At 40.0% G+C, this 27,599-nt stretch overlaps 1 protein-coding gene across 2 annotated transcripts; it reads left to right on the forward strand.

The window, feature by feature from the left end:
- The first annotated feature begins 882 nt into the window (after positions 1 to 882).
- aldh1l1 (aldehyde dehydrogenase 1 family, member L1) lies at positions 883 to 26,212 on the forward strand. 2 transcript variants are annotated; one of them, XM_058054641.2, is made up of 23 exons: positions 883 to 905; positions 6,849 to 6,994; positions 9,935 to 10,169; positions 12,130 to 12,295; positions 12,872 to 12,973; positions 14,090 to 14,179; positions 14,816 to 14,953; positions 15,360 to 15,485; positions 15,562 to 15,653; positions 16,768 to 16,915; positions 16,987 to 17,106; positions 18,232 to 18,359; positions 18,541 to 18,691; positions 18,768 to 18,838; positions 19,314 to 19,419; positions 20,214 to 20,301; positions 20,618 to 20,711; positions 20,792 to 20,891; positions 20,987 to 21,085; positions 22,430 to 22,595; positions 22,683 to 22,788; positions 22,871 to 23,070; positions 25,031 to 26,212. In XM_058054641.2, the coding sequence occupies exons 2-23, from the start codon at positions 6,868 to 6,870 to the stop codon at positions 25,084 to 25,086; spliced, it is 2,709 nt and encodes a 902-aa protein (XP_057910624.2). In that variant the 5' UTR covers positions 883 to 905; positions 6,849 to 6,867; the 3' UTR covers positions 25,087 to 26,212. The 2 variants fall into 2 exon arrangements, with proteins under 2 accessions (XP_057910624.2, XP_057910623.2); XM_058054640.2 differs by lacking the exon at positions 883 to 905 and adding an exon at positions 4,123 to 4,145.
- Positions 26,213 to 27,599: the final 1,387 nt, after the last annotated feature.

Raw genomic sequence — 27,599 nt, forward strand, 5'->3', positions numbered from 1 at the left:
TTATTTTTGCTTTTATTTATTTATTTATGTATATATTTTTTTATTTTTTTGCAGGCATACCTAGTCGATTTTCGCACTCACATGTCGGTCAACCAATAGGCGAACAGTTCAACCCAAGACACACTTAGGACCCCCCCCCTCATTTGAATAGTTTTTCCTTCTGCATTTCTGAGGACCAAAACTGCCAAAATAATAAATAAATAAATAACTAAATAAATAAATAAATAAATAACTAAATAAATAAATAAATAAATAAATAAATAAATAAATAAATAAATAAATAAATTGATAAATAAATTAATAAATGAAAAATAAGTCAAAAAATTAAATACAAAAAAATAAATATAAATGGAAATAAAAACAAAAATAAGAAAATATATACATAAAGAAATAAATAAATAAAAGCAAAAATAAATACAAAAATAAAAAACAAGATTCAAAAATTACAAAAAAAAATCTTTTTGTTTTTATTTCCATTTATATTTATTTTTTTGCATTTAATTTTTTCTTGTTTTTTCATTTTTGTTTTTATTTCCACTTTTATTTATTTATTATTTTGGCAGTTTTGGTCCTCCATACATATGCTGTTCCCCAGGCGCAATGAATGCACCATCACTATTTCGCGTTTTGTAAAGTAAAGAAGCAGCGAGGAAGTTTATATATTTAACCCCCCCCCCGCGACGTTTAAATTGTTTGGAAACACTACGGATTCTCAAAGAAAGGCGGAAAGCTCGACGAAACGTCCGTCATTTGTAAAGAATGCCGCGTTAAGAAGCCGTACAACGGCAGCACTGCAAACATGTAGACCCCCCCCTAAAAAAGGGGACACCACAACACGGACAAGTCTACCGCCGCCTCCCCGTCTAGTTCCTCGTCGGACACCGGGGGAAAACCAAGCAGATCAGGTCAGAACAAGTGGATCTTCCACTGCTTTCCAAAATGTCCAGGAGCTATTTGTCCTTCCCTGCAACAAGTGCCCCCCCCCACCCTCCAGAACGAATGTCCAACACAGCAGGTGACATTAGAACAGCACAGCAGTTGGCTTCTTTCTTAACTGTGAAACAATTTTAAAAGGGTATAAGTTTTAGTCTTTCTGCTCCCCACTACTGTATTAGCCTAGCTGCTAGCCCATCCATATTAGCAGTATGTTTTACATATGAGCAAACATTGATTGCACTGCTGTCACTTTAACTTTGTTGTTGCTGTACTGTATTTTTTACAGCAGTAATTATTGTTTGCTTTACTCCACCACTGAACCACTTATATTTTCTATGTATAAGTAGGCGAATAGGCTATAAAAATGGAGGTTTTGTGATAAAATACATGAAGAAGACAGTTGGACTCACACAGTGTATTAATCACACAACAAGACAAGAAGTGCGCCATTTTGTACACTAACCTTATTACAGTTAGCCTCACCTTCCCAGGTGGGCATGTTGTTCTCATGTTGTCAGCCATGGTGTCACATTAGGGGAGTCGCAACACTCACATCTCCCCAACCTGGGGCTACATTGTTAGCCGCCATTGTTGTGTCTGTGAAGGAGGTTCTGCAAGCATGACCAGCTGTGGCCGTGTGCTAGATTCCAAGCCCTGTTTTTTTCTGTCTGAGAATGATGTGGGCCAGACGGACTTCATCCATCATGATATTGACACTGGGGATGCTCAACCAATCAGGATGAGACCCCTTGCTCGGCAGGCTGCAACTTACGAGGCCCTGCAGGACTTGCCACGTGCTGGACTTCCTCCGCAAGTTTCTGGGTACCTCCTGTTGTTGTGGTCCAGAAGTAGGTCAAAGATAATTGACGGTTTTGTGTCCACTTCAGGTCACTGAACATGGCAATGAAAATAGACCCCTACCCGCTTACTCGTATTGATGAGGCCTTTAGTTTAAGATGCTTCCTTTCTGCCTATGCAATGCATCTGCTCCATGGTCAATGTCTGAGACCCTCCGCCTGCCTGGCTGGCTGCTGGCCGTGATGGGAACCCACAAGCCAGTCTTGTGTTCATTTATTCATTCATTCATTTTCTACCGCTTTTCCTCACAAGGGTCATGGGGGGTGCTGGAGCCTATCTCAGCTGTCTTCGGGCGACAGGCGGGGTACACCCTGGACTGGTTGCCAGCCAATCACAGGGCACATATAGACAAACAACCATTCACACTCACATTCATACCAATGGACAATTTGGAGTCGCTAATTAACCTAGCATGCATGTTGTTTGAATAATTTTACTTTATTTTAGTTTTATTGTGTGCGAGACTCATTGTTGTACTTTGTATAGAAAATGTTGAAATAGAATATTCCTGTTTTGTCCCCCCTCCCTCCAAGTGCACATTCATTCATTCATTCATTCATTCATGTTCTACCGCTTATCCACGAGGGTCATGGGGGGTGCTGGAGCCTCTCCCAGCTGTCTTCAGGCGAGAGGCGGGGTACACCCTGGACTGGTCGCCAGCCAATAGCAAAAATGCTAATAAGACACTCAATAAATGTCGCTCTTTCAGTGATATTCAATCATTCATTCATTTCTACCGCTTTTTCCTCACGAGGTTCGCGGAGGGTGCTGGAGCCTATCCCAGCTGTCTTCGGGCGAGAGGCAGGGTACACCCTGGACTGGTCGCCAGCCAATCACAGGGCACATATAGACAAACAACCATTCACACTCACATTCATACCTATGGACAATTTGGAGTGGCCAATTAACCTAGCATGTTTTTGGAATGTGGGAGGAAACCGGAGTACCCGGAGAAAACCCACGCATGCACGGGGAGATCATGCAAACTCCACACAGAGGGCGGGAACCGAACCCCAGTCTCCTAGCTGTGAGGTCTACGCGCTAACCACTAGACCGCCGTGCCGCCCGATATTCAATCAATGTTACTTTAATTTGTGTTAAACATTTGCGTGGGTTTGTCGATTAAAATATTTAATCACGATTAATCACATTTTGTCTGGAGTTAACTCATAATTAATTGCAATTTGGGGGAAAATGTCATTCAAAAGCATTCATTCATTCATTCATTTACAACCGCTTATCCTAACCCTATCCCAGTTGTCTTCAGGCAAGAGGCGGGGTACACCCTGGACTGGTCGCCAGCCAATCACAGGGCACATATAGACAAACAACCATTCACACTCACATTCATACCTATGGACAATTTGGAGCGGCCAATTAACCTAGCATGTTTTTGGAATGTGGGAGGAAACCGGAGTACCCGGAGAAAACCCACGCATGCACGGGGAGAACATGCAAACTCCACACAGAGAGGGCGTGGGTGGAATTGAACTCGGGTCTCCTAGCTGTGAGTCCTGCGCGCTAACCACTCGGCAGCCCGGTCTTGTGTTCATGTTGTGTAAAATGTGTTTACTCGTACAAACATATGCTGAGGTTTTTAACAATCCCACACTGTTCCTTCATTAGGAGGTTAGTTTGGATTCCCCTTCATCCCCCTCTATGAACGCCCAGTCTTCCTGTCTTGTGCACCCCTTGTCTCACTGTGTAGTATGGTGTATATGTATGGACGCATGATTGCATGATTTGGCTTGTACTTCTGTATAAGTGACAAGATCAATAAAGGGGCCATCTCATTATCTCATCATCATCAAAGGGGAGGGAGGGAACCACCCCCAGGGGAGACACACAGGTGCCAGGTGCCAAAGGCTTTCCTGTGCTCACCCCACCTCCCACTTCTGGTCAGTGTTCACACATATGACACCACACACCAATGACATGCAGTTTTAACAGAATAACAGACAGGAAACAAAAGGGTGTTCACTTCAAAGAATCGGGTTGTATGTAAATGATCCATCACTATGATATTAAAGTTATTAAAGTTTCCTGGAAGGTATCTTTCCTTGTTTGGCTTTAAAGTACTTTATACAAGGCGGAACATACACAACAGTTTTTAAAGATGACTGATTCATGCTTGACAGTCCTTTTGGTGTGATTGGGTTGATTCCGAGACATCAACAGCTGATAGGCGGCCCCCTGGCTGCCTCATTCCTGACTCGACCAATCAAGATGCTGCACTGCCGTGTTATGCAACAGGCTGCCTGCATGTGTGCTTGGGTGGAGGAAAATAAAGCTACTGTGTCCAACTAATCACTCTCTTTTTTTTTAAAGACAACCCAGCGCTGCAAGCAGGGGTAAGCATGTGTTTAAGAAATATTGCATTTATGTTACATTTTTTATACATCACACAAACATGACACTTACACTGAATTTAACTATGCATATATATATGTATATATATACAAAAAATACATGTTTTGGCCTTTTGTGCACCCGCAAACTAGTTTGTCTTATTTTAAAAATTGCTGAATCAGTATTTGTGTATGGACTGGTAAAGCAGCTTGATATGGGACATATTTAAATCTTATTTCACAACAGAACACAAGTATGGAAGTTATTACCTGACAAATTTCACTCCATGCACAGTTGATTCAAAAATGTAAAGAGCTGATGTGAAAGAGTACAAAAGTACATGTGATACATATCAATCAATATACGTATTATCAGCTGCGGCCGCTTTTCAGACTTCTGATTGGACAAAATGAACATGACAACCGGGTAATGTGCTTTTATACGGACAGACAAGATCTCTTTGTGGACACCCACCGGAGTTGGGAGACGTGTGTTTTTTGAAAATATGCGCGTTTGTGTGGACATGACCTTAGTCTGTGATAAATGGATTTTGAATGTGAACCTTGTTCTCTGCAGCTGTTAATGACTGAGCCGAGACGAGTAATTGGTTAGAGCAGAATGGCCCAACAACAGAACCGCTGTCAACAATCCCTTATCACCACTCTTAGTAGACTTTAAAATCCAAATGACATAACACTGGGACTTTTAAAACTCCATTTGGGGGGCTTTGGATGCAGATTATTCTAAATGCACTTGTGCAATATTCCTGGAAAGATCCTGTAATTCTCATTCTGGAAGGTGTTAGCATGCACATGTTCAGACCATGTTCTATATGGTCACAGTTTACTCAGTGTGTTCTTTGCACCCAGTTACACAACAGTGACTTAGCATGTTTACGCAAAAGAATCAATGTCTACATGTTTTTAGTTCACCATTCATTAGCTTTCCATACTGGTCAATGTTGCAGGGAGCTGGGGTCTATCCCAGTAATCTTTGGTAGGCTGGATACACCAGGGACAGTCGTGGAGCACAGATAAAGGCAGACACACTTGCTATATGAATACTAATCACATGCTACAGTATTAATTGGCTCTGTACCCTAGAAACCGCCCATGAATGATACGGGAAAAGGCCGAAATGATACTGTGTCAAAGCCCAAGCCAGTGATACTGATAAAATATAGAGTTTAACCATGTCCAGTATTAGCCACTGTAGCTGTCCACTCAGAGCGTGCTGCTCTGGTATCGTGCCCGTGAAACAACCAATCAATAAACTGAAAATTTTGTGGTCAAAATGGTCTTTTGATTAAATAGTACGTGATAATAAGCTCATGATTAAATAGTATGTGATAATAAGATCATCACATGGTTTGTCTGCTATCAGGCCCGGTATCATGCCCCCGCATGCCAGTATCAGCCCGAGACCGAAGGTACTGACACTTGGGGGCATGATACCTGGCATGATACCAGACAAACCATGTGATAACCTATAAGTATCCAATAGCAACCTAAACGGTGCTTTAGTATTTGGCAGTGGTGGGGGAAAGTCAGTGTTTTGCAAGTCTCAAGTCTTTAATTCCAAGTCGCTAGTCAGGTATTAAGTAAAGGCGTCAAGTCAACACAAAGACAGTTGAAGCCATGTTCAAAGTCATAGGCTTGAAATGTTGAAGTCCTTTCAAGTTATAAGCAGTGTTTGCCAAATAAAATGTCATTTTGAATGTTGCAGTTTCACTCTCATGGTTTTTCAAAAATATATTAATTAATAAACAATGCTCTTTTGTGATTGAACACGGCCTATTATTATTAGTCCAAAACATATGCATATTTAAGCAAATGTTATATTTTTTGTCTAAATTAAGTAAAATACAAATCTGAGGCACATAAAGATCTGTCATTGTCGTACTGCAGGTTCGGCACACAGCAATTTGCTTTTGTTTATGAGTCTCTGTATAGCGGGCTGCATGGTGTACGAGTGGTTAGCATGCAGGCCTCACAGCTCGGAGACCTGAGTTCAATTCCACCCTCAGCCATCTCTGTGTGGAGTTTGCATGTTCTCCGGTACTCCGGTTTCCTCCCACATGAAAACATGCTAGGTTAATTGGCAACTCCAAATTGTCCATAGGTATGAATGTGAGTGTGAATGGTTGTTTGTCTATATGTGCCCTGTGATTGGCTGGCCACCAGTCCAGGGTGTACCCCGCCTCTTGCCTGAAGGCAGCTGGGATAGGCTCCAGCACCCCTTGCGACCCTCGTGAGGATAAGCGGTAGAAAATGAATGAATGAATGAATGAATGATTCTCGGTATAACATGTTGACCCACCCTGGTGTTTAGAAATGACACTCTGCAGAAGTCTGGCTAGTGTGATAGAAATGTAATCTACAACATTGTTGTTTGTTAAACCAGATTGAATGTGATGCATTCGATGAGGCAGATTCTGTGGGAAAATGTGTTGTTTTGCTAGAAATGGCATAATAGTCATGTTGGTTGAATACTTTGAATGGGGACACATTGTACTTAATACACACTGAGAAATATTTCAAGGCCAAAAGTCTGAGACAGGTCCCAGATATTGTCAAGTCGAGTCTGAAGTCATCAAAAATGTGCCTTGAGTCCACACCCCTGGCAACGGGTGTAGAACCGTGGTGCCAGTACGCTGATTTCATGTAGCACATACAAAATGACAGTATTTCTCCTAACCCCCCCAGACCGCTGTGAGGCGTGAGGATGAAGATTGCTGTGATTGGTCAGAGTCTGTTCGGCCAAGAGGTTTATAAGGAGTTGAGAAAAGATGGCCACACCATTGTTGGCGTATTCACCATCCCTGACAAGGACGGCAAGGCTGACCCACTGGGTAAGTACTATATGTAGTACAGTATTATGTAAGTACTAATTTTCAAGGGTATTACCATGAGCTGCATCTGTGTTTTATTAGGATTGGTGGCAGAGACCTTAGCATGTATCACAATATTTTTGGTTGTGTCGTGATTTGACGACATAATTACATTCATAATTACATTCAGCAGGGTATTGTTTAAAAAGCGTCAAACTTTAACCCATATAAGTAAATAAATATACTTGTAAAGCATATTTAATATAAATTGCATATTTTATAAATAATATAAACAAGCAAATAAATATACTTGTAAAGCATATTTATTGATTTATTGGTAACAAACTGGGCATTACACCAAGTGCATTTATTGTCTACCAATCTTAGCGTTTTGTGATTTTGACTGGTTTATTATTATATTGTTATTATTAGTGTAGACGTGACTCTGACTTACGTTTCATGACACAGTCTTCATTCTCAACTCTTATGTTTGTCTGCTATGTGCCCACGTCTGCCATCACTGTTTCTTTGCAAACTCCACATATTATGGTCTTTTATACGTATTTTTACCAGCATAGTGTGTATGCTTCATGGGCTAATGAATAAAATGTTTGTTAATTAAACGCAAAAATCCTTACATTTATTGATGCAATAATTCATTCATTTTAAGGGTCGCGGGGCCAGCCAATCACAGGGCACATATAGACAAACAACCATTCATACCTATGGACAATTTGGAGTCGCCAATTAACCTAGCATGTTTTTGGAATGTGGGAGGAAACGGGAGTACCCGGAGAAAACCCACACATTCCAAGGGTGGAATTGAACCCTGGTCTCCCAACTGTGAGGTCTGCGCGCTAACCACTCGACTACCGTGCAGCCCAGATGCAATATATCAATGGCCAATTATGACCACACTGAATCCGTCACGACTACGTTGGGGCCACTGGAAGCATTCGGCAAGATTGAAATCCCTGTTGTAGGCTCACACTAGCGCCATGCGGTGCAATGTCAGCTCTGGCCGGAAAGAATCCATTTGGCATCTAACTTTTTTTTTCAGGCTGTAGCACTCTCTGGTCAAGCTGTGGGTTTCCGTCTACCGGAGTCAACGTCTTGTTCCCATTCAGTGTGAGCTGGTGTAACTGAGAAGTGGATGTAGCCTGGCTAACTATGAGCTAACTAGCATTAGCAATATAAGCTTGTATCTACAAACCCAATTTAGCTGACACAGCAGCAAATCGTCTCTATCAACACAGAAAAGTGTCGCCTATTTCATCATATTGTTATTATCGTTTATATCTCATTTACTTTCCTGGGAGGTTACTTACGTGGTACTTTTACTGAAGTATGGCTGTTGGATACTTCATACAAGACTGCAAGTAAGCAAGTAGTAATTCATGCCATGCTAGTGCTTTTAATCCCAGCTCGAGAGTCACATCTGACATTTGAGATGGTCGATAGACGGATATAAATAACGGTGTTGAGAGTGTGTAGATGGACGACTATAAATAAGAGTATGCAGGATGTGGGTGGAGCTTGGTCTTGATGGAGATGAAAGAGGTGACAGGCACATTGTGACGCTTTGGCCTCGTGCCTTTAACATTTATATTCCGCATTTATATTCATATTTACATTTATAGTCAGCATTTATAGTCAGATTTAACATTTATGTTTACCATTTAAATTTAGCATTATATTTACATTTTAACATTTATATTTAACATTTATATTCCACATTTATATTCAGCTTTTATATTTAACATTTATATTCAGATTTAACATTTATGTTTACCATTTAAATTTAGCATTTATATTTACATTTTAACATTTATATTTAACATTTATATTCCACATTTATATTTATATTCAGCTTTTATATTTAACATTTATATTCAGATTTAACATTTATGTTTACCATTTATATTTAGCATTTATATTTAACATTTATATTCATATTTACATTTATATTCAGCATTTAAATTTAGCATTTATATTTACATTTTAACATTTACATTCCACATTTATATTTATATTCAGCTTTTATATTTAACATTTATATTCAGAATTAACATTTATGTTTACCATTTATATTTAGCATTTATATTTAACATTTATATTCATATTTACATTTATATTCAGCATTTATACTTAACATTTATAGTCAGCATTTATATTCAGATTTAACATTTAGGTTTACCATTTAAATTTAGCATGTATATTTAACTATTTAACATTTATATTCCACATTTATATTTATATTCAGCTTTTATATTTAACATTTATATTCAGCATTTATATTTAGATTAAACATTTACGTTTACCATTTATATTTAGCATTTATATTTACATTTTAACATTTATATTTAAGCTATAGTCAGCATTTATATTTACATTTAACATTCATGTTTAACATTTACATTCAGCATTTACGTATATGTAGATTTAACATTTATGTTTAACATTTATATTCAGCATTTTTATTTATATTTAAAATTTATTACATTCACCAGTTATATTTACGTTTAACATTTATATTTATCATTTATATTTACATTTTACAGTTAGAGTTAACATTTAGATTTACCATATTGATTCACCAATTAATTTCTCAATCAGTGGAAATTGGAAAATGGAAGGACTATGCGTCTTCCTGCTGCTTATAGACTTCCTGTGTTCTTCCTTGCTTCTCCGGTCAACCAAAAACGAGGACATATGGTAACGAAACAGAAACAACAACATGGAGCAGGCAACAGCTACAAAATAAAACAGGAAGTGGAAAACGTGGAACGGCACACAAAAACTGGACTTTTGCTTTCAGAAAGTATTTTCTTGTTTTTGAATCAGATGTTACTGCAGTACTGTAAAGTACTTGTATCGACTGCATCTTTCCATCTACTGTGCAGGCAGTGCCATCAGGCCATGATACGTTGGTATTGATACTGTTGTATTTTGGAACCGCAGCTACAGAGGCAGAAAAGGATGGCGTCTCCGTCTTCAAGTTTCCTCGCTGGCGTGTGAAGGGCCAGGCCATCGCGGAGGTTGTGGACCAGTACAAAGCCACGGGTGCCGAACTCAACGTCTTGCCCTTCTGCTCCCAGTTCATCCCCATGGAGGTTATTGACCATCCCAAACACGGCTCCATCATCTACCACCCCTCCCTGCTGCCTCGCCATCGAGGAGCTTCCGCCATCAACTGGTGAGCAACATTACTATTGTAGGGGGGAATGTTGCATGTCAACAATCTTGTCCCAGAGGCCCGCTCTTTGGTCTTGCCCATCGTGGAGGAATTGTTTGAATGGAAGAAAGTGTTTGTGACACCGCAGTCTTGTATCCATCCATCATGAGTTGAGATGGGGAGTACAGTAATCCCTCGTTCATAGTGGGTCCTTGGTTCCTTATTTAGAAATGGAATGAAAACATGTTTACTACTTTAAAAATAACTATTTGAGCCCTCTAGACATGAAGTAACACCCCTATAGTCACCTTTATACTCATTACCTGATATAGTAGACATAGTAAGAGAAAATAACACACTAAAAACAAAACATTTAGGCAAAAAAATCTGTAAAATTGCTTCAATATGCCTGTATTTTATTTTATATCTATAACAGCAGGATTCACCAAACTCAAACCGCAAAATGTGAACCATGATGTAATGAGGGACGACTGTACTGTACTCTTGAAGGGACAGGACTCATATGTATGTTTCATTGACGCCTAACCACTCTAAGGCAGTCACAGTGCTTGCTAGTTGATAGGGAATAACCACTCACTCTTAATACGTATTCATTTATAACTATTATTTTATGTCATTTTTTTTAAACATTCTGTCTCTCTCTGTATAGTAAAAGTACCCTAAAAATGCAAAATCCACATGTGATGCAATAATAATTTCTCCACCACGAGACACCTCCTACTAAACTATTAATTTATGATGACATCTACTTATAGTGCACTCAAATACATATAGTGTAAATTGTCATTATACAATGACAATGCACAGTTGTGTGAAAAAGCAACACAACATAACTGAAAACAAAACGCAGTTTTTAAATTATTTTTTATTATTATTATTAAGGGAGAAAGAAAATCCAAACCCTGTGTGAAAAAGTGTTTGCCCCTAAAGCTAATAACTGGTTGGGCCTAGAGGAACTAGAGGAATTTTGCCCCAGTCATCTTTGTAGAATTGTTGTCATTCAGCCACATTGGAGGCTTTTCCAGCATGAAGCACCTTTTTAAGGTCCTGCCACAGCATCTCAATGCATTTAGTTTATTCCTCAGCCATTCAGAGGTGGACTTACTGGTGTGTTTTGAATCATTGTCCTGCATTGTGACAAACAGATGGCCGGACATTTTCCTTCAGGATTTTTTGGTAGAGGGCAGAATTGATGGTGCTATTTATCACAGCAAGTCTTCCCGGTCCCAAAGCAGCAAAATAGCTAAGACCATGACACTACCACCACCATAGTTTACTGTTGTTATGATGGGTTTTTTTCTGAAATGCAGCATTACTTTTACTCCAGTTGTAATGAGACACACATCTTCCAAAAAGTTAAACATTTGTCTCATCAGACCACAAATTATTTTCCCAAAGGTCTCAGGAATATTAAGATGTTTCCTGGCAAACTCTGATTAACGTTAATGTTATTTTTGTTCAGCTGTGGTTTTTATCTTTGAACTCTGCCATACAGAGACTGTTTTCGCCCAGTGTCTTTCTTATGTTGGAGTCATAACTCATAACTGAGGCAAGCGAGGCCTGCAGTTCTTTGGATATTGTTGTGGGGTCTTTTGTGACCTCTTAGATGAGTTGTTGCTGCGCTCTTGTGGTAGTTTGGGTTGGCTGGCAACACCTGGGAAAGGTCACCACTGTTCCATTTTTTGGCTATTTGTGGATAATAGCTCTCATTGTGGTTTGCTGGAGTCCCAAAGTTTAAGAAATGTATGTCTGGATTTTTCTTTTCTCCCTTAATAATAAAAAAAAAACATTTAATGTGTAATTTGTGTTCATTTGTGTTGTCACTGAATCCAAATTTGTTGCATGACTTGAAAGATTTAATTTTGTCAAGCATGTAAAAGTAGTAATCAGAAAGAGGGCACATTCTGTCCCACCACTGCATGTTGTCCGTTATCCTTACCGGTCATTTTCCACCACACAGGACCTTGATCCACGGCGACAAAAAGGGCGGGTTCACTGTGTTTTGGGCTGATGATGGGCTTGACACCGGACCAATTCTGCTGCAGAAGGAGTGTGATGTTGACCCTAATGACACCGTCAACACCATCTATAATAGATTTCTCTTTCCAGAGGGAGTGAAAGGCACTGTAAGTATGGATAAGTACTGTGAGTGCATTGTCAATTACAGAACAGCAAAACAAAGCATATAGTAACACAAAGCATATAGTTCTATGGTTTTATTTACCTCCATCAGTTGTTCTTATGCTGCTGTTTTGTTATTTTATATTTATATTTGTATATTCTACTTTTTTCCCCTTTCTAAATTTAGCGTTGCACCAACCCACCACAACAAATTCCTTGCATGATGTCAAATATACCTGGCAATTGATTTAGAATTGTTTTCTGCACGTAAAACCATAATTGTAAGAACTATACAAAGCTGTTTTGTGATGACACAATCTGGGAAATGGATATGATGAGTTTTTGAGTGAGTTAATTTCAGAGAGACAGACCTTCTGGAAGGGATTCATGATGCTAACCAAGGTTCCACTTTATTGGTAGATGAGGTCCGATGTTACCTCTGACTTTCTCCTAAAGCATGCAGTGTGCCATTGTTTATCACAGCATCTTCCTAACTGCTGCACGTCTGTCCTGTGTCGTCTTTGAAAGCAGATAAAAACAAAAACAATACAGGTCAAGCATGTAAAAAAACCTGCTTCCAGGTGGAGGCAGTGAAGCTCATTGCAGAGGGGAAGGCTCCACGGATCACCCAGCCAGAGGAAGGGGCCACATACGAATGCATCCAAAAAAAAGACAATTCAAAGGTAACACAAAACAATAGCCACTGACAAATTCCTCTTTCTTCCCTTTGGATTTTTAAGTCTGAAATAAAAATAAATATTTGGGATTTCAAAGCATAGTGGTTCACCAGTTGACTTTCCTGCAGCTTTTCCTCACGCACTTGTTGCCATTGACAGACTTGACAACATGTCGTCCATGGATTGCGTAAGTGCTGTGGAAAATAGATCATATGTTACGATAGCAGGAGGACAGTAAAATGAGAATAAAAGAGAATCAAACAGAAATTGAGATAAGCCACAAACAAGGAGTCTACTGAAGCATCCATCAGATGGTGGGCATCAGACTTTGAAAAACATCTCAGAGTTGGAATCGGTGAGTTTTTAAAACCTGGTAATGGCAACAGTCCGTTGGTTACCGATCAGGTGGTACGGGTAGCCCTTGTGAGATTTTCTACCAAGGCACCAATTGCTGCAGCTGTGTTACTGATCAGGATTAGCAGTCAAAGAGCAGAACACTGATGAGTCCAACCAGGAGGTCTATTGTGGATCTTTTCAGCCCTGTGGTAGAGTCTGGCTATTGGCTCCAGGATTTCATTTGTTGTGAAAGTGGACAATTTGACAGCATTAAGATGTGTTTTTGAGACAGCCCCTTAACTGTGAATTCTGGGTTGCCGTCAACCAGCCTGGGAGGAGGATCAGGCACCTCTGGGGGACTAAGGAGGCGTGGAATGAAACTTCTTGGAATTGGGTAAAGAGATAAGTTGCAGGATGAAAGCCACACCCTCTGTTGGGTCTAGTACATGGGGGCAGCTATGCAGTTGGCTCCATGCTGACATACTGGTTTCCCCTTTCTGTTTGGCGTTTTTTCTGTGGAATGACAGCCTGAGGACAAACTGGGAGAGGCATCAAAAATTGTAAATTGTAGACCCCTGTCCGAGGTCATATCAAGAGGGATGCCATTGAGCCAGAAGGCTTGGTGGACCAGTAGGTCGACTGCTTCCAGAGCTGAACGAAGCTTGGGATGGGCGACAAAATCATTGGAGGAAAACATTGGACGAGGGGAAGCTCTGTGACAAAGTCCAATGCATTGTTGCTATGTGATGACTTGTTCTGTATTAAAAGCAAGTATTTCTGTTGCAGATTGACTGGAACCAGTCTGCTGAGGCTCTTCACAACTGGATCAGAGGAAATGACAAAGTGCCTGGTGCCTGGGCAGAAATTGACGGACAGGTATCTATTCAATACTGATTGTATAACCGTTACTCCAACAAAGGTATTAAGTTGGGCGGCATGGTGACTAGTAGTAGTAGTACTAGTAGTAGGCGATCCAATCTCTCACTTTGCATGTTCTCCCTGTGCTAACACAGGTTTTCTCTGGGTACTCCTCTTCTTCTTTCTCTTTGGGCGCCACAGCAAATCAATCGCCTCCATCCAACCCTGTCTTCTGCATCTGTCTCTCTCACACCAACTACCCTCATGTCCTCCTTCACTACATCCATAAACCTCCTCTTTGGTCTTCCTCTACGCCTCCTACCTGGCAGCATCCTTCTACTAATATATTCACTATCTCTCCTCTGGACATGTCCCAACCATCTCAGTCTGGCCTCTCTGACTTTCTATCCAAGGCCTCTAACATGCAATGCCCCTGTGATGTACTCTTTCCTGATCCTATCTATCATGGTCACTCCCAATTAGAACCTCAGCATCCTCATCCCCAATTCCTGCTTCCTCTACGCCTCCTATCTGGCAGCTCTAGACCGGCACAAGACTGGAATGGGCTACAAGACCATCAGCATTTCATATTTTGAATATGAATTATTGACAGTGTTCTCAACAAAACTGACTGTTTGTCTACTTTGTTTGTAGCGAGTGACTTTCTATGGCTCATCGCTGGTGGATAATGGCACGACAACAAATGGACAGCCCCTGGAGATCCCTGGAGCAAGCCAGCCTGGCTTAGTCTCTAAAGGAGGCCTGGTACTGTTTGGTAATGACGGCAAGGCAGTAAGTTGTACCATGATATCACCGTATAACACATACTGTCTTTTGTAGAAACTACTCAGATGTTGGTGCCAATTATTACTAATCGCTCCCTTTTGAACAAACGTGGGATAGGGTGTGATAAATAGCAGTTAAATATAGCAGTTAGATATAGCAGTTAAAACAATGAAAGCAGCACAATTCATACTAAGGGGACAAGAGGCGGAAAACAGAAGTAGATGAATACTATCAGAGCCATTGAAGTCACATAACCACCAACAAATGTCAAAAATCCTCAAGTAATTGTCAGAAAATTGTCAGTCAAGGACCAAACCCAAGGAGGGTTTCAAATGAAAAATGAAAATTGTGAAATAAAATATTCCTGCAGAAAATCACATTTTGGGGCGGGGGTAACTCTCTCCACATGTAGCTGCTGGTTAAGAACTTGCAGTTTGAGAATGGGAAGATGATCTCTGCCGCGCAGTACTTCTGCTCAGGAAACAGTGCTGCCGTGGAGCTGACTGAGGAGGAGAAAGGCTTTGCTGAGCAGATGAAGGTAAGCCTTCTCTTCAACACGTGTTAAACCAAAGCACTGTCACGATTTCAACTAAAGCAGGTTTGTGTGCTCACAGGCAGTGTGGCAGAGCATTCTCACCAACGTCAGTCAGATTAAAGACTCCACTGATTTTTTCAAGTCTGGAGCTGCTTCCATGGATGTGGTCAGGTAAAGTAAGCCCTCACCACTTGGCACTTTAATTTTGCAGCTACACTGAAATATTTTGTTTTCAAAAATATATTGATAAATCATGTTGTTTTGTGGGTATATACAAGTTATTGTTAATTTAAAAATATATACTTAACCACATTATACACATTTTTGTATAATGAAGTATTTTCAAGCATTCATTCATTCATTTTCTACCGCTTATCCTCACGAGGGTCGCGGGGGTGCTGGAGCCTATCCCAGCTGTCTTCCGACGAGAGGCTGGGTACACCCTGGACTGGTGGCCAGCCAATCACAGGGCACATATATACAAACAACCATTCACACTCACATTCATCCTATGGACAATTTGGAGTCACCAATTACGTAACCTAGCATGTTTTTAGAATGTGGGAGGAAACTGGAGTATCCGGAGAAAACCCACGCTTGCACAGGGAGAACATGCAAACTCCACACAGCGATGCCCAAAAGTGGAATCGAACTAGGGTCTTGTAGCTGTGTGGCCTGGCGCTAACCACTCGGTCAGTCCCCATGCAGCCCCATTTTCAAGCATAAAATGGCTAAATTGGGTAAAATTTAAGGTATTAAGAAGATGCATTGAAAGACACATGTAGTATTTACACTGGTCACTAGGTGTCAGTAATGTCACTGGAACAACAAGCTTTTTGCAGGTTTGAATGAGCTCCTAATATCAATAATAATCCCTAACATGGACTACTGTAATCCATGCCTAGCTAAAACTCATTTGTGTATGTTTATGTTTATGCATATGTTTACTTGGCGTTCAGTCGTCTGATGGCCAGGAGGAAGTAGCTGTTCCTAAATCTGGCCGACCTGTAGTCACATGGTGGCAGTATTGACTTACCCTTCTCCCTCGCCCTGCCATGCTTTGACTGGTTGATGTGGACCGATATCAATGTTTCATTTATGAATCATACACCATTTAGAGCTGTGTATGCATTTTGAAGTGTGAATTTTACACGCCGTTGCGTTCATCGACTTCCAAGAGTTGAAAAGTCGACCATAAATTAGGTAAAAAACAAATGGCGTCATATTTAACTGTTAACACCAGGATGAACTCGTTGGACATGTTTTAATCTGTTGCTCTCTTCAGGCTTGTAGAGGAGGTGAAAATGCGTGTGAATACCTGCCAATTACAAAACGAAGACATCTACATGAACACCACCTTCCAGGAGTTCATCCAGATGTGTGTGAGGAAGCTACGAGGGGAGGACAATGAAGACCAATTAGTTATTGACTACGTAGGTCTTCATGGATATTGTTGATATCTGTTGCAGTACAAACCAAAATCAGCTTGGTTTCACTTGATCAGGTGGAGAAGAACATCAACAACATGACTGTGAAAATGCCTCATCAGCTTTTTGTCAACGGAGAGTTTGTAGACGCAGAAGGGGGAAAAACGTACAAGACAATCAACCCCAGTGATGGCACGGTAAGTCAACACGAGTTCTTAGCAACATATGTTGTTTGTGTTAGTTTGTGTTGCCCCTCCCCAGCCTGGAGAGGGGTATGAATTTAAATGTATTCAATTCATTTATTGAGGATTTATTCTTCCTCTCAGAACAATAACAACACTTCAGATCTCATAAGATGCCGACACCAACAGTTGCCCATTTGTTTCCAGCATTATCAGTTAAACAAACATTTGAGCACTGATTAAACAGTTATACAATAGCATTTGTGATGTTAAAACATTGTCTTCACATTTCAATCTAATGACAATTTCCAGAGAAATGTATACTTTTCACATATCTTGAGTACAATAATATCAGTAACACATTTCACATATTTCAATCAGCCTGCTTAATGCTATTGACCATACATTAAGGCCTGCTAGCATTAGCCATTTCATATGTGCTAAAATGCTCTACAAAACATTTTTATAACAAACCACTTTCCAGTCAGCTGTTTACTTTAGCAACTTTCTGCACTATTTACAGCCGTTTGTGTAAATTATTTATACTTTATACTAACCTGTGGTACAGAATAAGGAAGACGATCCACAATGACTTGATGTGTATTCACTATCAGGATTTATTCCTCTTCTGTCGCTTTATCACCTACTTTATACCACCATCGCTGCCAGCACCCCCTAGTGGACATTGCGGTATTACACCCAAACACCAACAATGGAGATTTGGTATATTTTGGACGCAAACATATTTAAAAATAGTGGGGTGTCTGTTTTTACAACTGAATTTTATATATCAGACATTAATTATTACTACTTTTAACTGCTTTAAGCATATTCATGCATTTTAACCATGTAAATTTATTGTATCTTTTATTTATTGTACCTTACACGTAAATGTTTCAGATCATAGTTTCTTATAATTATGTTTTGTTGTTGCACTTTGGTCCATGTTGCCTATATATGCGGAGTGGCTTAAACAGTGCAATTTTTTATGTAATTATATTTCTACATTAGAAATTAATTTTACACTTATTTTGTTTGGAAATCAATTCAAAAATGGTGAATGTGCTAGCTATGTGAGAGTTGATGCGTGCATGTCTACATGTGTGTGTTTGGGGTACAACTTCTTCATCTGTCATTCAGGCCATTTGTGATGTGTCACTGGCTCAAATAAAAGACGTGGACCAAGCCGTGGCTGCTGCTAAGGAAGCGTTTGAAGAGGGCGAGTGGGGCAAAATGAACCCAAGGGATAGAGGAAGACTCCTATACAAGTGAGAGCGCTTTTTAGTATTTATTGGGAAATTCTCCCTTTTTAAGTGTAAATATTTTTAAAATAAGAACATTGCTTCAAGATTATTATTTTTAAAAGCTCTTGAGTTAACAAGACATGTGCCATATATGTACGCCTACAAAATAATATCGAATAGAGGTCATATCTGTCCCGTACCACAGGCTGGCTGATCTGATGGAGCAGCATCAGGAAGAGCTTGCCACCATCGAGTCCATTGACTCAGGCGCTGTTTACACTTTGGCCCTCAAGACTCACGTGGGCATGTCAATCCAGACCTTCCGCTACTTTGCCGGCTGGTGCGATAAGATCCAAGTAATGTATCCACTGATATGAAACATGACATTTGGACCGTTACCTATGACATAATTCTGTATGTTTGATGTCGCAGGGTAGCACCATCCCCATCAACCAAGCCAGACCCAATCGCAACCTCACCTTCACTAAAAAGGAACCAATCGGGTAAGAACTTCTATGTGAGGATTTACAGTACATAGACTTTGTAACAAAGATCACCAACCAGCTTTGCTTTAATTGAGAGAAAAAGAACATGAACTAAAGGTTATACATGAATTAGTATTTAATCAGCATTTAAATAATCCAAAAGGTGGTTTAGTAGTTGGTGTAGAAAGTCTTTTTGGCAAACACAGAGGTCAGATGATTCTTCAGGTTGGTCACTGCGGTTCCACACCTCTCAGGAGGGATTGTGGTGAGAGAAATACGCCCAAAAGCAGAAAATTTCTACCTCCACGTTTGACAGTAGGGATGCTGTTTTTGGACTCATAGTCCTCAAGTTTTTTTTAAGGTGTTATTTGGTGATGCTTTGGTCATTCTTAATTAAGTACCAGTTTTGAAAATGTACCAACTTTCCACTGTTGGTCAATTTAGTGACCATGTGTATATTGATATGTATTGAGCTATTTGCATGTTTCTTTAGGGTATGTGCCATTGTGATTCCTTGGAATTACCCTTTGATGATGCTGGCCTGGAAGACTGCAGCCTGCCTGGCCGCAGGGAACACAGTGGTCCTAAAACCTGCTCAGGTTGTCCTTTTAAAACTAGCATGATGCGTGCCTGTGAATATTCTCAGTCATCCAGTTCATTATATTCTCATCTATGGCAGATGGACTGTTCAGGTTATCTTTGATTGTAAGACATTTGGCCTCTTATCCTATCCTGACCCTAACCCTAACCCTAACCCTAACCCTAACCCTAACCCTCACCCTCAACCTCAACCTCAACCTCAACCTACACCTTGCAAGCTTAATCAGTCCATGGTGAAAGACTCGATAGGACAGCCCTACTCTGAGGGGATGGTGTAAGACCCAAGAGCCACACCCCAACCAAGTCTTTGTGGTGCAACACGGCAGTCGTTAAGATCCAATGGAGTGGGGCCTCTGCCAGCCAGTGACAGTCGTTTTTGTTTGTTAGCATTGAGCAAATGACTGTCGTTAAGATACGCCACATACAAAACTGAATAGAGTCCAAAGTCCTAAGGTGATTCCACACAAACAACTATTGGCTATAGCAGAGTCCTCACTCCATTGTAGATTAGCTAATGTCGTTTTATACCACAACAATGTGAAAACCATTTCTGTTGGGGGTGTGCCTCGTTATCTTTCGAGGATTCATATTTTGGATCTTGCACCTGCATCATCCCCTCAGACTTCAGCTGTCCTACCTAGTCATTGAGCATGAACTGATTCAGTCTGCTCGTATGAGACGTGAAACGTCTTCTAAGACAACCTGAATAGTCCATTTGCCATCGATTCAATACGATGAGAATAGCATAGCAAAAGTCTCTAAATAATACTAAAATTAATCATAACATTTCCAGGTGACTCCACTTACAGCTTTGAAATTTGCTGAGTTGGCGGCGAAAGCAGGATTACCTAAAGGCGTGATTAATATTCTACCTGGATCAGGTCAGAACATTTTGTTGTATAAAATGGTCCATAGGTATGAATGTGAGTGTGAATGGTTGTTTGTCTATATGTGCCCTGTGATTGGCTGGCGACCAGTCCAGGGTGTACCTGGACAGCTGGGATAGGCTCCAACATTTTATCGCGGTCAATTGGTTCTAGACCCAACTGTGATAAGTGAATTTCAGCGTAGGATTCAGAGTAGGATTCATAATTCATGCATGGAATATTGTCATTGAGTATAGATGACATTCCAAACATTATTAGAACCCTCTAGACATGAAATAAGACCCCTGTAGTCACTCCTATTATTTTGTAGGTGCCGTGGTGGGTCAGCGTTTGTCCGACCATCCCGACGTCCGAAAACTGGGATTCACAGGTTCCACTGAAATTGGTAAACACATCATGAAAAGGTGAGATGCCGGGCTAGATTAGCAAAAATGATCTGAACTATTTAGAGGATTTTTGATGCTATCTTGCTGCCGTTTCAAAGCTGTGCAGTCAGTAATGTGAAAAAAGTGTCACTGGAGCTCGGAGGAAAATCTCCTCTCATCATCTTCAGTGACTGTGACATCGACAAAGCTGTACGCATGGTACGTGCATTCGTGCATTCACATTTTTGTCATTTTCTAGCACCCTTTACATAGATATAGTAGTAAAAGTAGCCAATGTACTTTGTGTATTCCAGGGCATGAGTTCTGTGTTCTTCAACAAGGGAGAGAACTGCATAGCAGCCGGCAGACTATTTGTGGAAGACGGCATTCATGACCAGTTTGTGAAGAAAGTGGTACGTGTCTTATATTGGCCCAATAAATCATTTCACATTTTACTGTAGCATAATACAAAATATGTAACTGACTTTGTATGTATGTACAGTAGGGAAAATATGCACTTGATTCATTTTCATAGTACAACAGGGAAACACAATGTAACATACCGTAAATAATAAGTATGGAGGTGTCAGAGAGGGAAGGGGTGACGGCAGGAAAGGAAGCCAAGGGTTGTGGAGCCCTCGGCGGATGCAACATGGCATCCATTTCCATTTCGTTTTCTTGCAACAGAAATCTTGGAGGTACATTTATGGTGTTTATTGGATAAGCTCCGAACCTGGGGAGACAGAGCCTTCTCCATCGCTGCCCCCACCCTTTGGAACTCTTTGCCCCATTCACTCCGTGCTTGCCCCGACCTTCAAAAAACAACTAAAAACCCAACTGTTTAAATCCGTTTTTAATGACTAACGTTTTATACCTGACTGCTGTGCCCCGCATGAATGTAGGGATATAATATTTTAATGTTTTAATGTATCGTTTACTCAACTCTATTTTTATTTATTTATGTATTTTTTTCTCTCTACTGTAAGGCGTCTTTGAGTACTCTGAAAAGTAATAAAGTAAAGTAAAAAAAGAAAAGTAAAATGTATTGTTATTATTATTAATTATTATTAAAATATTAAATTAATAATTAAATTGATAATGAAATTTACAATTAAATTGTTATTATTATTAATAATAATAATAATTATTATTACTATTATTGTTGTTATATTATATAATAATAATTTATTATTATTATTATTATTATTATTATTATTATTATTATTATTATTATTATTATTATTATTATTGGGCACTAATACAGTTGGAACATTTAGATGAAGCAGTATGAGGAAATCCATATTCTGTAGTTTTGCCATATGTCGTATGGCATATAGTCGTATATTGTTATTATTCTTTCATGTGTATTTTTGAGTTCCAACCATATTTAAACTTTGGTTTGAGTATACATTTTGTTTTTGTTGCTCACTGCAAAGTGTACACTGGAGCGTGTACATGAGAAAGGGTTCAGCTGCCAACCTTCTGTGTAGTTTTTGGTTATTCTTTTTCTTAACTTTTAACTTTTTCTTTCTTAGTAATAACTTTTTTCCCAAATCCCGATTTGACCGATTTGCGGTATTTTCACTCTGATTTTACATGACTTCTAGTTACGGATATGTTTTTTTTTTTTAACCCAAAATACCAACCCAGCCATACACATTAATTTATAACCTGTATTTCATCTTCTTCCTTCTCATTTTTTATCACAGTTGTGTTTATTGTATTGTTGTATGAGGGCATCAATGCTTGTTTGTCAGGTTGAAGAAATGAAGAAGATGAAGATTGGTGATCCGCTGGACCGCTCCACAGATCACGGCCCTCAGAACCATAAAGCCCACTTAGACAAACTGGTGGAATATTGTCAGACTGGTATCAAGGAGGGAGCCACCCTGGTGTGTGGTGGCAAACAGGTACAGCGACCAGGTAAGGAACCACGTCTGCTTGTTAGCGTTGCTTGTCTCCAGATGAACACGTCGTGCGAATGGATATTTACTATGTCGTTGTTGACAGGGTTCTTCTTTGAGCCCACCGTGTTCACGGATGTGCAAGACCACATGTATATCGCACGAGAGGAGTCGTTTGGCCCCGTTATGATCCTGTCCAAGTTTAAGAGCGGGTAAACTGAAATCATTGATAACTTCACAGCAAGACATCGTTGCCATTGTCGTCATATTTTCTGCCTTGTTTTACTGGTTCAGAGACGTGGACGATGTCCTGCGAAGAGCCAACGCCACAGAGTATGGCCTCGCTTCAGGTGTTTTTACACGAGACATCAACAAAGCGCTGTATGTCAGTGAAAAACTCAATGCCGGGACAGTCTTTGTCAACACCTACAACAAGACGGATGTGGCTTCACCCTTTGGAGGCTTCAAACAGTCTGGCTTTGGAAAAGACCTGGGTAAGCTAAGAGACGTCAACATTATCGTACAGGTGGTCCTCAGCTGACAGCGTTCCGTGTTAGGATGTTTCATGGTTATGAACGTGCTCCCATGAATTAAAAACCGAGACTCGCTGCAGAGTCGTCGTAGCACGCCTGTGGAAGAATATGCTTCATGCTTCATTATATCGCTTAAGCACCAGTGCACCAAAGAAAAGGAAAGCCATCACCACTGATTAATTCCAGAGGGGTCCAGACCTGTCTGGGACAATATTTGAAGAATGGTAAAAGTTTAATTTTATTTTAACATGCAGATGAATTAGAAAGAAATACATCACATAATACAATTCGCCTTTTCACATGTCCAAAAGGAGTAGGAAGAAGCAGAGCTTATTTACTCCCCCCCAATAGAAACTCAGTTTCTATTGTTCATTCATTCATTCATTTTCTACCGCTTATCCTCATGAGGGTCGCGGGGGTGCTGGAGCCTATCCCAGCTGTCTTCGGGCGAGAGGCGGGGTACACCCTGGACTGGTGGCCAGCCAATCACAGGGCACATATAGACAAACAACCATTCACACTCACATTCATACCTATGGACAATTTGGAGTGGCCAATTAACCTAGCATGTTTTTGGAATGTGGGAGGAAACCGGAGTACCCGGAGAAAACCCACGCATGCACGGGGAGAACATGCAAACTCCACACAGAGATGGCCGAGGGTGGAATTGAACCCTGGTCTCCTAGCTGTGAGGTCTGCACGCTAACCACTCGACCGCCCCATTTCTATTGTTATCATAATAAATAATAAGCATATATATATAATAGTCAGTCCAATACAAAAAAGGAGAAATAGACATAACGGAACAAGGTCAGGACTCTTCTTCCTTGTATTTGCAAACATCAACTGCTTGTATTGTTTCTTGAATTCTCCCATTTTTGTGTATTGTTTGATTTCCTTACTCCATCTGTTCCGTAATTTGATTCCACATACTGAAATGCTGTGGGTTTATTAGCATTGTTCTCGCATACATATAAGTGTTTTTAAGTACAATTTTTCTCTTAGATCATATCTCCTCTCTTGTAGAGAAGTAGTATCATCTGCAAATAGTACTGACTTTAAGTCTTTTGTTTTACAGATGTCATTAATATACAAGTTGAACAGTTTTGGTCCCAATACTGACCCCTGGTGACCCTTTATGTAATATTTAAACTTGCAGATGTGTATTCTCCTCGCTTTACATATTGCTTCTTGTTAGCTCGGTAGCTTTTGACCCAATTCAAATCTAATCCTTTGATTCCAAGCGCATTAATATGCACAGGGGATGGGGGGGATCATGACCCCCGCAATAATCAGATCCAGCCAATGTAACCGCTTGAATATAATCACATAACTCCGATTTAATAAAAAATATGTATTATCTTGCATTAATATTTTGCTGCTTTTCTTTATTTATATCATTTGCTAGCAAAACAGTAGCATGTTTAATCGTCTGGTAATGAAACCACCCGTCCCCTGCAGAATACTTGGTATTACCCAACCCGCTTTCTCTGCTTATTTGCTGTCTGTTTAGCATGGATGGAGACAACAGAAAGAGAACCAAATGGCAGACAGACAACATTTTTTCATTGTTGGTTGACAACTCAACCAAATAGAAAAAGAAAAAAATCCTGACCAAAAAGAGGTAAATACCAGTATTGTTAAGATATGGCAATCTAGTCGTTGAATTGCCAAGGTGAAGCCAGAGGAATATTACGTAGTTTCTATATCTTTCATCTGTTCTGTGTACAGTGTGAGTGACTTCGGAGTTAACTTTGGTATCATATCCAGTAGGTAGAAGTTCCCCCTTACACTAAAACTGGAATTACACCACACTCTTAGGAACCAAACTTGTTCATAATCCGAGGACCACCTGTATGTACGTAAATCCACATATATCAGCCACTGTTCTTCATACAACACATACTTAATACTCCACCAGGTCAAGAGGCCCTCAACGAATACCTGAAGACCAAGGCTGTGACCATCGAATACTGATTCTGTTCTGCCTCAAGACTGGTGCTTTGTTCTTAAAGGAAAACTATACTTTTATATGAAATTCCCCCCAAAACATGAACACACATTTCTTTCCATTTTCTGTGCATTCAAATAAGAGAAAATGATATCTATACAGCCCTGTAAAAAAACCTCTAACAACTTTGTATGGTTTGAATTACGGTTATGGTTTGATCATGCATTGATGATAACATGTAATACTTACAGTATCTTGCTGTATATGATGCCAACTGACGGAATAGCTGTATCTTCCAGCATGAGACCTGTTCAGGTAAAAAATGCTCAGAACAAATCTTTGTAGCAACGTTGTCGGGTGTAAGTTGAGAGCCGGTATCCACTGCGTCAGTCTGTCCCGTTGTTTTGTTTCTTGGTAACTTTTGTGTTATTGCCACAACCATCAATAATACACTTGTGAGGCATTATTTACAACCTAGCGGTAACTTTTCATAGCTAACAACACAGTGGTGAAGCGTTGTGTTGGTCCGCCAGAAATATGCAGTAGTACTTTGTGTTACCTGCTATAATAACAATATCGCTGTAGCGTGGTTAATGTACAGGACAGTTATGGCAATGGAACACTGTTGCCATTTTTTGTAATAAGTAAAGTAAGTCCCAATGATGTACATTGTCAGCTAGCTCATTGTAACTCGTTTTCTCTCATTAGTAATATGTGTTCATGTTTCACATAAGGATGGGTAGACAAAAAGTGCAGTTTTCCTAGAACATGTAGTGCCAATCATACCATATGCCTTGTTGTCATGGGACTGTCCTAATGTGCTGTGATGATGGCGTTAGTCAGGGGATACCAGTGAAAACATGTGCTGCATCGAAATATGGCTTACATTAGGTCACAAGTGTCTTGAAATCTGTAACAGATGCACACTACCATGAACCTTCTGATTCTGCTGAGCTAATCACGTTTTACTTGAATCGCCCCTGCCGCCATTGGACGGTACTGTTTCTGGAACTGCTGGACTGGATAGACATCATGATGTCTCTACTGTGTGTCTGACCTCAGCAATCAGTCTGCATTGATTTGGACTCTGTGATGCATTCTTTGCTACTGTGAATAAATAAATGCATTAATCATCTTCCAGAATGGAAAAAAGGGCCTGCCTGATAAGAGCCTGGTGATATTTTGAAACCTCGCTACACGTCTAGACCAGACATGGGCAAACCATGCCTACTTAAGATTTGTAATGTGCCTTTAATTCAACATTTCAAATTATTATATTAAAAAACCTTCACCACCCAAGATTTGCAATACTATTTTGAAAAAAAAACTACCATAAGTGCCCAATTGGCGTAATTCTAACAATGCTTCCAGTGATAAGTATGAATGTTCTTCATTACTAACACCTATGACGCTTGCTTCTACTTCATGTGTGGTTTCCTTTAATGCAGGAGTCTTTTCACTTAATATGAGAACACTGGAAGGAAATGCATTCATTCATTTTCTACCGCTTATCCTCACGAGGGTCGCGTGGGGTGCTGGAGCCTATCCCAGCTGTCTTTGGGCGAGAGGTGGGGTACACCCTGGACTGGTGGCCAGCCAATCACAGGGCACATATAGACAAACAACCATTCATACTCACATTCATACCTATGGACAATTTGGACAACTCCAATTTTCTCCGACATACCAAAAACATGCATGTTAGGTTAATTGGTGACTGTAAATTGTCCAGAGGTATGAATGTGAGTGTGAATGGTTGTTTTTCTATATGTGCCCTGTGATTGGCTGGTGACCAGTCCAGGGTGTACTCCGCCTCTCACCCAAAGTCAGCTGGCATAGGCTCCTACATAACCCTGTGACCCTAATGAGGATAAAATGAATGGATTGATGATTTCTTGTCTAAGCTGATAAGCATCCACTTTACCCAATTTGCAAAGAATTTCTGGAATTAAACTGTGAGCAGCCTCTTCTAGCCTCTTTGGTGAACTTATGAACCTCGGTTATAATTGTTTATGCAGCCATCTTGAATCGGAACACAAACCGCAGTCTGAACCATGTCACTATATGGCGCTCTCTTATGGGCTGAATACGAAAAAAAACTGCATTTTAGCTTCATGATATTGGTGAAAAAGCCTCCTTGTATTCATTATTAACGTCGACCTTTTTTCCCAATTTTTGCTGTTTATTTGTAAAATTTTCAAAATAGTTTAGAATTTCTTCTTAATCTTTGTACATTTTCTTTTCCTGATATAACTTTATTCCCATAATATTAAACTTAAAACCAACCTAATTCTTGATTCTTGAATCCTCGCGCTCAAGTGGATACGACTCAGCAAATAGTACACAACTAAAACTCAAAAGTAGCCGCCGACAGTGGCAGACCGGAAATGATAATACCAAATTAAGAGCATGAACAGGAAATGAGGCGAAAACAAAGACAAACCAAACCATCGATTATATCGAATTCACATTACAATATGTTACAATTCATAATACAAGTATGACTTTTTTTTACATATAACTGTCGGAGTAAAATAAA

This window comes from Doryrhamphus excisus, linkage group LG18 (genome assembly GCF_037039965.1).
Source record: "Doryrhamphus excisus strain RoL-2023G ecotype Guam linkage group LG18, RoL_Dexc_Guam_v1.1, whole genome shotgun sequence".
In the NCBI taxonomy this organism is placed as follows: domain Eukaryota; kingdom Metazoa; phylum Chordata; class Actinopteri; order Syngnathiformes; family Syngnathidae; genus Doryrhamphus; species Doryrhamphus excisus.

Coding starts and splice junctions, on each gene's coding strand:
- aldh1l1 (XM_058054641.2), top strand. CDS start 6,868: ATGAAGATTGCTGTGATTGGTCAGAGTCTGTTCGGCCAAGAGGTTTAT. Junction 10,170..12,129: donor GGAGCTTCCGCCATCAACTG/GTGAGCAACATT, acceptor TCCACCACACAG/GACCTTGATCCACGGCGACA. Junction 20,302..20,617: donor TAATATTCTACCTGGATCAG/GTCAGAACATTT, acceptor ATTATTTTGTAG/GTGCCGTGGTGGGTCAGCGT.